Source organism: Rhinatrema bivittatum, chromosome 12 (genome assembly GCF_901001135.1).
Source record: "Rhinatrema bivittatum chromosome 12, aRhiBiv1.1, whole genome shotgun sequence".
Taxonomy (NCBI): domain Eukaryota; kingdom Metazoa; phylum Chordata; class Amphibia; order Gymnophiona; family Rhinatrematidae; genus Rhinatrema; species Rhinatrema bivittatum.
In genome coordinates, this window is record NC_042626.1 from 20,966,631 (window position 1) to 20,979,885 (window position 13,255).

The window sequence follows — 13,255 nt, forward strand, 5'->3', positions numbered from 1 at the left end:
TACTAGAATTTGTACTTCCACCAAATAATTGTGTGAAACTGTTTTTTTGAAAGATGATGGTAACCACACTCTGCTGTCTTCAGAAAATATTTGCAGTGGCTTTTTAGTCCCCTTTCTAAAGGTTCCATTTACATGATTTGAACCTCTTTTTGCATTGCTAATGCAGTAGTTATTCCATGGATCCAGCAGTATCTCACTCCAATTCGTGGAAAGGAGAAAAGAGACAAAACAATCTGGTAAACTAGCTGTGCATTTTAATCCTTCCTTCATTTTTGTGGCTAGATAAAGATTTAGGCATGGATTCCTGTTTGGTTATGAAATCCCTGACTCCGTCACCTACCGCACCCGAGAAGCCAGAACAGGAGGCTTGGTCACAGAGTCCATTTGATCAGGAACAACATACTTTGGAGACTCTGAGAGAGACAGAGCTTCCATACCCTGTCTCCCAACAACGGTGGGCAACAGATGCACTAAGGAATTGTAAGTAGTAGCATGGAGAAAAATGTCTTAGTTGATAACTGCGGTCCATACCACAACACAGAGCAGGAAGTTCTTAGGCCCATTCTCCCTCAGGAGAAGCATTGGGAGAGAGAAGCTCCAGTTATACCCCTCATTCTCATGAAGTAGCCGTATTGATTGTGGAGAGAAGTGGCCTCTTGTTTGTGTACAACACTTTTTTGTTTTGTTTTGTTTTTTTTTGAACCAGCACAAAAGAAATTTATGGCCTAGAATGAATTAACTTTTTTCTCCTGAAGTGAGAAACAAAAATGCACTTTTAAACTTGTCTAATATGAAGGTTTTTAAAAACTCTATATCAAGATGCAAAAATGAATTGATACAAAGTAGGGCAAAAACCTTTTTAAATTCTTTGTCACTCACTGAACCACAAGAGGCAAAAATGTTTGGAACAGTGTCACACTGGACCTAAATGCACCCTACATTTGGTTCATGCTTGGTGAGGATGTTACTTGTGAACCATCTAAATCCATTCTATAGCCCTAATTTTAAATCACCGGCGCACGTAAAAACCGTGAGACGTGCGTATGGCTGGGCCACTCGCCCGTGGACACGTAGAAGAGCCAGCTGTGAGAAGAGGGGCAGGGGCTAGCTATTACGCACTGTCCCAGTGAACCAGCAGCTGGCCAGCACGCACAACTTACTGCTGCTCGGGAGAGCAGGTAAATTGCGAAACAAAAAAAAAGGGTAGTTAGGTGGAGGAGAAGGGGAAAAGGCAGGCTAGGTAGGAGTTTTAGTAAGTTCGGATCGGGAGGGAACTGGGGAAAGGCCTGATCGTGTCACCATGCACTTTTAACAAATTTTCCTCATGCGCACATGGATGCCCGAGTGTTTCTTTTAAAATCTACATTTGCGACGGTAACTTTCAAACTGGTCTGTGGGTGTGCTTTGGCGCATGTGCGTCGGCACACGCTCAGATATGTGGACATTTTATAATTTTGCATGTGTATATGCGTGCTTTTATAAAATAGCCTGGCTGCATGCATTTGTGTCTTAATTTTAAGTGGGGGTGTGCAAGGACATGCAAATCCCGCTTCTACCACGTAAATATGGATTTTAAAAGGGACATGCCCACGCCATTGCCAGTTTCACCAATTATTCTGCCAGTTTGCCCAGTTAAGAGCTAGGTCCTTCACTCCCTCTAGTTAGCCCAGATCCTTAAAACCCATCAGATATGGCTAGTTTTCTTTTTTTTTTTTTTTAATTTACATTTTCCCCATAGCAGAAATAAACTTATGCTGTAATAAGACCTGGGCATGCGCTCAGGCGCTTTAAGTATTTGCGCACACATCTGTCAGCCCTGCCCAAACCATGGCCCTTCTTGAATTGGAGCGAGATGTGCGTGCAGCAGGAGATACATGTGTGTCAGGGCAGCATTTTAAAATAGGGTGGGTATCTAGAGGCGTTACAGAAATTATAATTAAAAGTAAAGAAGTCGAGTCCAACTTGCAGATCAGGCTTTTAAAATTCACCTTTAAATGTATTTTTGTGACACAGTTGAAAACACAACTGCAGCAAAGCAGCTAAAATACTTTCTAGAACTTCAGTGTCATGTTTAATTTAGGTGACGTTTTCTTTAGAAAAAACCTCTAAGTTGATTCTGAACATGAGTACAGTAAAGCCTGAATGTTTGTTTTTTTTTCTCTTGAAGTATATCTGTAATAGGCAGAATAACCCTTTGTGCACAGCTATTGCAAAATAAAAGGTTTCTTCCTTCGTGGCTATAAAGATGTTTCTCTTGTGATGCAGCATCATTGCATTTTAACTCATATCTTTTCTCTGAATGGTCCAGTTCCAGCCTCCTTTGTGCAGAATTTCCCCAGTGTGAAGTCCTTACAAAGCAAAAAGATTTGATTTCATCTCTGTTTCACGGACTTTCACTCATTTTCCTGTTTGGCTTCCTTTCCCGGATTCAAATTTGAATCTCAAAAAAGTGACAGAGTATAGTTTATTTCGAGGATCAGAAGTGATTTGTCACAATCCAGTGGAGTATTATGAGCTTCAGCGCAGAATTACTGAGAGAAATTTCAGAAGTGTGTTTTTCTCCTGTATGTTTGTCTTGATTAGATTGAAAGCTCTATAGAGAAGGTATCATTACTTATTTGTGTCTGTACAGCCCTGTGTATATCTAGAGGCATTACAGAAATTATAATTAAAAGTAAAGAAGTCGAGTCCATTGAATCTAATCATACTTTGATTAAGACTTGGGGAATCCTGAGGAAAATGAAAAACTCATTGCATCTGCAGTCACTTCAGTTGCTTAGTGAAAAATGCCTTCTTCATGCTCTGATATGGTGGAATAACATTTGTTCCTAGATTGTATTTACATTGTCCTTTTAACATAGAAATGTCAAAGTGTCTGGATAATGTATATTGGTGAATGGTATTCTATTTCATACACAGAATTTGCTTGGCTTTCAATTAGCACCATCATATGCAGACTGGATCCCTGTATATCTATATGTGATTAAACCTGAAAGGGCAGTGTTTGATTTCTTGTATCTAAATACCCTCTTTCTAATTTCAGTGAGCTCTTTAAGGCAGTTGTTGGTTCAGCAGCTGGGCTTTCCTGAAAGGGGGACCAGTGAGGACTGGCAGCAGTTTTCTGGCTATAGGACACTTTCTCATAAATCTTTCGTCAGCAGTACAGTGAGACCTTTGGACAATAGACAGCAGCATCAGCAGGAAACTAGCGGGATTCCCCTTACTAGCGAGGAACCTGCAATTGGTCTCAGTGTGCAGACTCTATCAGAGGTGAAACCTCAGGCTAGGAAGCCCAAGAAAAACAGCAGCTCAAATGATCCACCATCAAGGAGCCTGGAAACTCCCGCTGCAGACTTGGATAGTGGTGCTGAGGAAAGTGGGGACCAGTTCTTTGATGCCCGAGAAGCCCACAGCGATGACAACCCATTGGAGAGTGAGGGAACAGAGAGGAAAGAGGAGGAAGTGGTGCAGTTACGGATCTCAGGTGAGTGTGCTGTGCATTCAGAGCTCAGGGGAACAAAGCACAAGTTACACACACTATGCCAGTGTATCATGTCCTGGTAAGATCGGATTTTGTCTAAGAGGCTGAACTTACATAAGAAAAAATTACCCCAATAAAAGAAATTAAATTCCATTAATTTGCATGCTTTAATATATGCGTTAGAGATGAAGTTAAAGGGAAAGTAATAGTACTCTCCTAAAACTTTTTTAAGCCCCAAGTTACTAAATTTAAAGCACTTTCCTTTAGATTTTTATTTATTTATTTATTTAGCATTTTTATATACTGACTTTCCAATAACAGAATTACTGATCAATTCGGTTCAAAATTAGATAGTCTCTGTTGTGTGTCTTTTTGTGGATGATACTAAAATACAACAAAGTGGACATCCCTGAGGGAATAGACAGTATAAGAAATTATCAAAGAGATCTCAAGGAATGGTTGACTGCTTAGCAGCTAAGTTCCAATGCCAAATATTGCACTTATTCATTTGGGGATGCAGACATCTGAGAAAGCAGTACATGATAATGGTGACAGAACAGGAGAGACCTAGGAATAATTATATCTGGTGATTTAAGGTAGCAAAATAGTATGACAAGGCAGTGGCCAGAGCCAGAAGGATGTTGGTGTATAGGGAGAAGCATAATCAGTAGAAAAAGAAGTGCTTATGCTGTTGTACAGATCCTTGGTGAAGCCTCACCTGGAAGGATGTTAAGTAGAGGTGGTCTAGAAGATTACCAAAATGGTGTGAGGTCTGCTGCTGTTTTATCAACTTTGAATATTTTTGGGTCAAGTACAAATTATCATCTCATTCATTGTTCCTTTTCCAGATCATTTATGAGAATGTGGTCAAGACAACTAACACAGTGGGGTTCAAAAGAGGAGCCAAGTTCCTGAAGGAAAAGTCCATAAACAGTTATTAGCTAGGTAGAATTGGGAAAACGCGTACTTACTCCTGAGAGTGAGATACAAGGAATAGATAAACTATTGGGAACCTGCCAGATACTTCTGACCTGGACTAGCTACTGTCTGAGACAGTCTGAGACAGCTCAATGGACCTTGGTCTGACCTAGCATGGCATGTCTTTTTGTTATGTGATATTTTTACCATTAGTCCTAGTACAGATCCCTGTGGCACATCACTATTGACTATTCTCCATTTGGAAAACTAACTAGCCCTACTCTGTTTCCTGTTTTTTAACCAGTTATTTATTTATTTTATTTATTTAACAGTTTTTTTATACCGACCTTCATAGTAATAACCATATCGGATCGGTTTACATTTAACAGGGAATAACTGGAGTAACAATTCAAGTAAACGAGAGCTAAACAATAGGAGGGAATAAGTCAAAGTTACAATCAACAGGGAAAGAGAACTTGGAAGCTTGCGACAAGCTGGAAGGAAGATAAGGCAGGAGAAATATAAAGTGTTACCGTAGGGTGTACGGTTAAATGCTTAATAGGTGCTTTAACCTGGAAGAGTCAGAGTCCATTCTTGAGTGTAAATGCCAGGTCGGGTAAGAGTGAGGTCAAACTAGTGAATGTCTGGTGGATCGGTGAAGGCTTGGAGGAAGAGCCAGGTTTTAAGTCTTTTTCTAAAAGTTAAAAGGCAGGGCTCCAGTCTGAGATTTGATGGGATGCTATTCCAGATAGATGGGCCAGCTATCGAAAAAGCTCTGTCTTTGGTTGTAGAGAGGCGTGAGGCTTTAGTGGGGGGAAATTTCAGAGTGCCTTTGAGAATATCCCTAGTTGGTCTGTTGGAGGAGTGGAGTTTGAATGGGATTTCCAGGTCGAGTTGAAGATGATGATGGATGGTTTTATGAATTAAGGTGATTGATTTGTATAGAATTCTGAAATGAACTGGTAACCAATGTAGGTTCCTGAGGATGGGTGAGATGTGTTCGCCGCGGCTGGTACTGGTCAGCAATCTTGCTGCCGCGTTTTGAATCATCTGCAGTGGTTTGGTAGTGGATTTGGGGAGGCCTAGGAAAAGGGCACTGCAGTAGTCTATTTTGGCGAATAGTAGCGCTTGGAGGACTGTCCTGAAGTCATGGAAGAATAAGAGTGGTTTAAGTCGTTTTAGAACCTGTAGTCTGTAGAAACAGTCTTTGGAAGTTGTGTTGACCATTTTCTTTAGGTTTAGTCGATTGTCTAGTATTACCCCAAGGTCTCTAACCTGCTTGCAGGTAATGTGAGAAGAGTGTGGTGATGGTGGGGCGATATTGTTTTCATTTGAGGAGATATGGAGCAGCTCTGTCTTGGAGGCGTTGAGAACCAGGTTTAAGCTGTTGAGTAGATTAGTGATGGAAAGAAGGCAGTTATTCCAGTGAGTGAGCGCTTTTGATATTGATTCTGTTATAGGGATTAGAATCTGCACGTCATCTGCGTACAGATAATGAATTAGGTTGAGATCTGTTAACAGTTGGCAGAGGGTTACCAATCCACAATAGGACATTGCCACCTATCCCATGACTTTTTAATTTCCTGATGAGCCTCCCATGAGGCGATTTCATCATATACTTTCTGGAAATCCAAATAAACTTTGAGGCCAATTTTCAAAGAGTTAAGGCTCCTAACTTTTGCAGGTATGCTCTTAAATTGGCCCTGTTCAACATGAATTCCTAAAGTTTGGATCCTAATTTCACTAGGCCTTTAAATTTAGAATTCTAAAAGTTGGATGGCTATGGGAGCAAAGTTTGAGTGGGAAACAGATACTTAGCATTGAATTTCAGAATTAAGCGCATAAATATATACAAATGAATAGGAGCCTAAATTTATGTATATTTTCAGTAGAAAACTTAAGATGCTAACCATAGGATTTATCATTCCGCTATAAATATAACGTAATGATGAGCCACGGCCCCAAGCGGGGGGGGGGGGCAATAGTGTGCACCCGGCCACATCACAGTGGTGCGTTTTCGCCCATCGTGGTTGTGGCCGCGGTGCATACTATCACCCCGAAGCACCCCTGCAAAAGGTTAAACATCGCCCGCAGCACAATCGGGTCCCAAATTTTTTAAACCCTGTCCAAGCCCCTCCCCTTTTCCTCATTTAAATTTTGTCACGATGCAGTCGTTATCGCATTTTGAAAAATGACCCTGTAAGTTTGGCTGAAAATAGGTGCCTAACTTAGAGGGGCCTAAATCTAGGAGTTCAGCTTTTTTTATATATATTTTATTTATTTTATTTATTTAGAGTTTTTATATACCGGCAATCATGAAAACATATCTTGCTGGTTTACATAGAATGGGGGTGCAATAAATACATAGAACTAGAACTGTGGTGACAGAAGGTACAGTTACATTTAACAAGGGTGGCCGAACTTGGAGAAGGATACATGTTGATACAGCCTCTGTATCAACATGTGTTTATTTACACCTTCAAAAAATCTAATTGATTGGTAAAGTAAGACTTACCTTTACTAAAGGCATGTTGACTCTTTCCCAATAAACCATATCTATCTTTATGGCCAATAATTTCATTTTTATGGATAGCTTCCATCATTTTGCCTGGTCCTAATGTTAGATCACCCTGGAGCTTTTTTTAAAATTGGATTTACGATGTAAAATGTAAATGTAATAACAATTTTAAAAAATCAGTGTTACATTGGCCACTTTCCAGTCATTGAGGTAGTGTGGATGTTTTGAATGATAGGTTTATAGTTTCAGAACTCGGGTGAATATCATCTGATTCTAGTGGTTTGTTACTCTTTAGTTTGATCTATTACATATTCTAGTTTCACAGTGATTTGCTTTAGTTGTTCATAATCATCACTATCAAAGAATGCCGCAGCATCCTCCTCAGTAAAGACACACTGAATTCATTTGGTTTATCTATTTTCTTGGCCCTCCAAGCACTCTTTCTATTGTTTGGTTATCAAGGGTCCAGCTGACTCCCTCATAGGCTTTTTGATTCTTAGTTTTTCTCTCTATGGCAAGCTTCTTATTGGTTTACACTTGACAGTACTTATGCTCTGCTATACTTTCCTCATTTGAGGCTGTAAATAATACTCTGTGTTTAGGGCCAGGCACACAAGAACACTTAGACTCAGTAAAAGGTATAAAGTAATTTTATTAGGCATTAGAAGTGTTCTTGGGAGATGCTGGATACTGGGTGCCCTTAGTCTTACAAACTGACCAGCATCTCGTTGGATACAGGAAGTGACCCTTCTTTTATAGTTAAACATACAATATTGTGGAAGTTTCTAGACTTACGTGACTGCCCAGAGAATCATTTACAGAGTCACATCATGCTGTTGACATGACAACCTATTGCTGACCTGCCCTGACCAGTCTTCCCAGGCCTAGCCCATTTGCCCTCACTCTCCAGATAATCCTTTGTTCTGTTAATTATCTTGTCCAGTGAGATTTTAACAGAATAGTGCCTGAAGCTCCCGCCGTTGGTTTCTTCTTTGTGACCCAATGAATAGGCCTCCCCTTTCTGGTGCCAGCTTGTCTACCTGCTCAGGAAAATTCTGCAAATCATGCTCAGAAAGTCACTCAGAGTTCATTCAGCCCAGGCAGGCTAAAGAATAGCAGAGGTGTCTGGGTATTTTCCTTCTCAATGTTGGTTGTCTGTTTAGGCATACTTCTCAAGGCTGCTTTCCATTTTGACAAAATGCCCTTTCCCTGTACGCCCCCGGATCAGTCCAGACTGTGGGTTGAGCCTCCTGTCCAGCAGATGGAGACAGACCAAAACTGAAAGGGTGTCCTATATCAGGACAGAGCCTACCCTGCAGCCCTTCAGTATTTGTCTGTCTCCTAGCAAATGGATCAGCTCACCCTGCAGTTTCCTGATCTTGGCTAGTCAGCCCTTGTTTTCCTGTTCTTTCTTTTTCCCTAACTGATCAAGCAAGTAGTAAATTATTTCTAGTGTTTCAATCGTAAAAAATCTTTTAATTTTGTTTGTGTTGGACTCTGCCTGTCTCTTTTTTCACAAGAGATGTTTCCGTCTCCTGGCTCTTGCCGGGCTTAGTGTGCATGGCATAGCCTAAGTCCTAGGTTGCTACCTCTGTGTGGTGGGTTGATACTGGTGGTCCAGTCACTCACCCCCCCCCCCCCTTCTCTGGCTGCCTTGGGGGCTCAGTGCTCCTCTTTTCCCTCCCAGTACTGGGAAGGTTTTCCACTTTCCTCTCAGTTTAAAAAAAAAAAAAAAAGGGGGGGGGGGGGGGGGAAAGTCCTAAGTACCTTAAATCCACAAGCCAGCAGCCAGAGCCTTTAGTGCAGAGGAGCGTACAGGGTTCATTCTTCTGCTTCCGCTCCTGCCGACAGCCAATTTTTTTCTTCTCAGCTGTTTTTCACTTCAGATCGCAGCTCCTCTTTACTGAGCATGCTGCGTCCTCACTCCTGCACTGCTTGTGGTGAACCCTCGTCGCGCCTATCGCGTGAGGGGCTCAGTTCTGCATGCCTGCCGTGTGAGGAGGGTCCCTCCTCGGCAGCGATTGTAAATTCAGCCCAGGGTCGCACTTCTCTCCGCATGACACGGCCGTTCCCGGTTCGACAAACTACAGGAACGGCAGCCATCTTGGGTATTTCGGCAGCTCCCGATTCGGGGCTGCCAGGCACTGAGGACCCAAATTTTTCAGAGTTTCCCCACTGATTTGAGCTCCATGCTGCCTCAGGATGAGGTCCCTGACCCCCCACCCCCCCCCCCTCCTCCAGCAAGGCTAGGCCCCGTTTTTCCTCTGAATTTGTGCTCTTGCACAAATCTTACTTAGCCAGCTTGCAGGAGGAGGAGGACCCTTCCTCAGGTCCCCCTGCCAGTGAAACTCCCACGATCGACTCTGGAGCCACAGGGGCCTGTCCGGGTGCGGGTTGTCCCGGGGGTACCTCCCATCCCTGACCCTCCAGCACCTCTGGTCACTCCGGATCCCACCACGGATTTGGCGGGGGTCATCCCCTTGGAAGGGGATGACCCCCTTCCAAGGGGATGACCCCCGCCAAATCCGTGGTGGGATCCGGAAACATGCGGAGGACATGCGGAGGACCCGGGGGTCATCCCCTTGGAAGGGGATGACCCCCGGGTCCTCCGCATGTTTCAGAGGGAGGAATTGGAACCCCTCATTCCCTTTGTCCTCCAGGAGCTGGGAATTGAGGGGCCCTCTGCGGATACACTGACGACTTCGCTGCTCAAAGATATGGGCCCGGTCCTGGCGAGACTCAGGGCTCCAGCGAGTGCCTTTCCCTTCCATCCTGTGCACTAGTTGTTGCTCCTCAGGGAATGGGAAGCTCCCAAAGCGGGGCTCCATGTTGGGAGGGCTATGGACAAGCTCTGCCCCCTCCCGGAGGACTGCTTGGAGATGCTGCGAATTCCCACAGTAGATTCCTCCGTCTCTGCGGTCACCAAACACACCACTATTCCAGAAGTGGGGGCGACGGCCCTAAAGGACGTACAGGATTGTAAGCTCGAAGCCCATCTCAAATGCATCTTCGAATTTCTGGCTCTGGGGGTTCGGGCGACTATCTGCAGTAGTCTCATGCAGCGGGCAGGCTTTAGGTGGGTTCAACAATTGCTCGGCACCCAGGACCCTCCCGTCTGCAGAGGTGGAGCAGGCTGAACGGTTGGAAGATGTCATCGCGTATGGGGCAGATGCGCTGTACGATCTCCTCCACGTCCAGATGAAAGCGATGGTCTCGGCGGTATCCGCCAGACTGCTCCTCTGGTTGCGCAATTGGTCAACAGATCCGTCATCCAAGGCGCGTTTGGACACGTTGCTTTTCAAGGGTAAGTTGCTTTTTGGAGAGGACCTTGAGCAGCTTATTAATTCCTTGGGGGGAAACAAGGTTCATAAGCTGCCTGAAGACCATCTAAAATAATCTAGATCGTTTGCGCCCTCCCGTCCTCAATTCTGGGCTCAACCGGAGATATACGCCTCGCGGGCGCGGTGGCTCCTCTAGATGTTATTCTTCCCGGTCTCAATCTTGGTCCCAGCCCTTTCGTGGGCACAGGCCCTTCCGCGAGGGGGCCTCTCAGTGCCCCACCCCAAAGCCTGCTTCACAATGAAATTCGGTTGACCCATTCCTCGGTCCCCTATCTGGGTGGTCGTCTCTCCCTGTTTTTCGAAGATTGGGTCAAAATCACGTCGGACCAGTGGGTTCTCGAGATTGTCCGAGACTGTTACGCTTTAGAATTTGCTCGAGACCTACTGGACCTCTTCGTTGTCTCTCCTTGCAGCTGTCTCAAGCGGGAGGTGGTGGACCAAACACTCTCCAGGCCTCCTGAGTCTGGGCGCCATTGTCCCAGTTCCGCAGGAGGAACTCTGCGCTGGCCAGTGCTCCATTTACTTCGTGGTACCCAAGAAAGACTGTGCTTTGCGTCCGATCTTGGACCTCAAGAGGGTCAACCGAGCCCTCAAGATCCCACATTTTCGCATGGAGACCTTGAGAGCAGTCATCGCGGCAGTTCATCCCGGCGAGTTCCTTGCCTCTCTCGATTTGACGGAGGCCTACTTCTACATTCCGATTCGCCACGATCACCAGAAGTATCTTCGCTTCCACATCCTCAACCGGGATTTTCAGTTTCGGGCATTGCCTTTCGGTCTCGCCGCCGCGCACCCTCACTAAGGTTATGGTGGTGGTGGTGGCTGCCCTCCGTCGAGAAGGGGTCCTGGTCCACCCCTATCTGGACGACTGGCTCGTGCGGGCCAAGTCAGAGAGTCGCTGCCGGCAGGCGGTAGATCGGGTTCTAGCTCTCCTCGCCTCCCTCGGGTGGATAGTCAATTTTCCCAAAAGCAACCTTCAGCCTTCCCAGGTGTTGGAATTCTTGGGGCCCTGCTTCGATACTGGATGAGCAAGGTGTTCCTGCCTCGCACTCGGGCTCTCAAACTTTTCGACCAGGTGCGAAATCTTTTCTCACTCCCTCTCCCGACGGCGTGGGACTACCTCCAGGTCCTGGACTCGATGGCCTCCACCATCGACCTAGTCCCCTGGGCGTTTGCGCATATGCGTCCGTTACAGAGAGCTTTACTATCCCGTTGGCAGCCGGCATCGGAACAGTTTCACACGGTTCTCCCGCTTTCGGCCTCTACCATCGCCGCCTTGCAGTGGTGGCTTTCGCTTCCTCATCTTCTCTGGGGAATGCTTCTTCAGACTCCACAGTAGATGGTAGTAACCACGGATGTCAGTCTCTCCGGCTGGGGAGCAGTCTGCCAGTCCCAGACCATGCAGGGGGATCTGGTCTCCGATTCAGTCTCGTTGGCACATCAATCGGCTGGAGGCCCGGGCGGTGCGCCTGGCTCTACAGGAGTTTCTACCCCTGATCTGCGGCAAGGCGGTGAGAGTCCTCTCCGACAACTCCACAACGGTCGCTTATATCAACCGCCAGGGGGCAAAGTCACCTAGTGGCTCTAAAAGCCAGCCGTCTCTTTGCCTGGGCGGAGCGTCATCTGGATTGCCTGGCGGCCTCACATATAGCGGGCAAGGAGAATGTACAGGCCGATTTCCTCAGTCACCAGTCTCGCAATCCGGGAGAGTGGGAACTCTTGTCCGAAGCCATGGATCTGATTGTCACCTGGACCTCATGGCGACCTTGCGCAATGCCAAGGCCAACAGGTTCTTCAGCCACTGGAGAGAACACTGTTCGGAGGGCGTGGATGCTCTAGCTATCCCCTGGCCTGCAGACGTCCTTCTCTACGTGTTCCCTCCGTGGCCTCTGGTGGGAAAAGTTCTCCGAAGAATAGAACTCCACCAAGGGCCAGTGGTTCTGGTAGCACCCGAATGGCCTCGCAGACCGTGGTTTGCAGATCTCGTCAACCTGGCAACAGATGGGCCTCTTCGGCTCGGCCATCTTCCTCGCCTGATTCGGCAGGGGCCTGTATTTTTCAACCAGGCCGATCGCTTTTGTCTAGCGGCCTGGCTTTTGAATGGAGACGTCTGAGGCGTAAGGGCTATAAGGAAGAAGTTATCTCCATTCTGCTGTGGGTTCGCAAGCAGTCTACTTCTCTGGCTTATGTACGTGTTTGGAAAGTTTTTGAGACCATTTGTGCGGAATCGGGTGTCTCGGCACGCTCCGCTCCTATTTCATTGGTACTTTCCTTCCTCCAGAAGGGTCTCTCCAAGGGTCTTTCCTTCAGTTCATTACGCGTGCAAGTGTCCGCCCTAGGCTCCCTTCTCGATAGAATCGACTGTCATCCTTTAGCGGCTCATCCAGACGTGGTTTGGTTCTTGAAAGGCGTCAAGCACCTGAGGCCGCCCATTCGCTCCATTTGTCCGTCATGGAGTCTTAATCTCGTTCTTCGGGCTCTCTCTGCGGCTCCGTTCGAGCCCCTCCGTCGGACTACGGTAAAGGATCTCACGCTCAAGGCGGTTTTTCTCGTTTCTATCTGTTCCGTTCGAGTTTCAGAGATCCAAGTGTTGTCTTTTCGGGAACCTTTTCTGTGGTTTTCCGATTCCGGAGTCTCTATCAAAACAGTGCCTTTCTTGCCGAAGGTCGTTTCTGCCTTCCATGTCAACCAGTCGGTGGAGCTTCCAGCGTTCTCTCAAGAGGAGATTGCGGGTACCGCTGGGGGCGATCTTTGCAGGCTTGATGTTAAATGCGTTTTACTCCGGTACCTCCAGGTTACTAACGACTTTCGGGTCTCTGATAATCTTTTTGTCCTCTGGATTGGTCCAAATCGGGGCAAACCGGCCTCTAAGACTACCATTGCTCGATGGTTGAAGGAGGCAATCTCCTCGGCCTATCTTTGTCAAGGTCGGGCAGTTCCTGAGGGCCTAAAGGCTCATTCACTGCGGTCTCCAGCTACTTCCTGGGCGGAGAATCA

The 13,255-nt window shown here is 46.2% G+C and overlaps 1 protein-coding gene across 1 annotated transcript in view; it reads left to right on the forward strand.

The window, feature by feature from the left end:
- Positions 1–13,255, forward strand: part of ARHGEF12 (Rho guanine nucleotide exchange factor 12) — a 163,791-nt gene that overhangs the window by 138,163 nt on the left and 12,373 nt on the right. Inside the window, 2 exon segments of the mRNA XM_029572270.1 lie at positions 283–480; positions 3,044–3,484. Of these exon segments, the coding sequence (XP_029428130.1) occupies positions 283–480; positions 3,044–3,484 (639 nt within the window).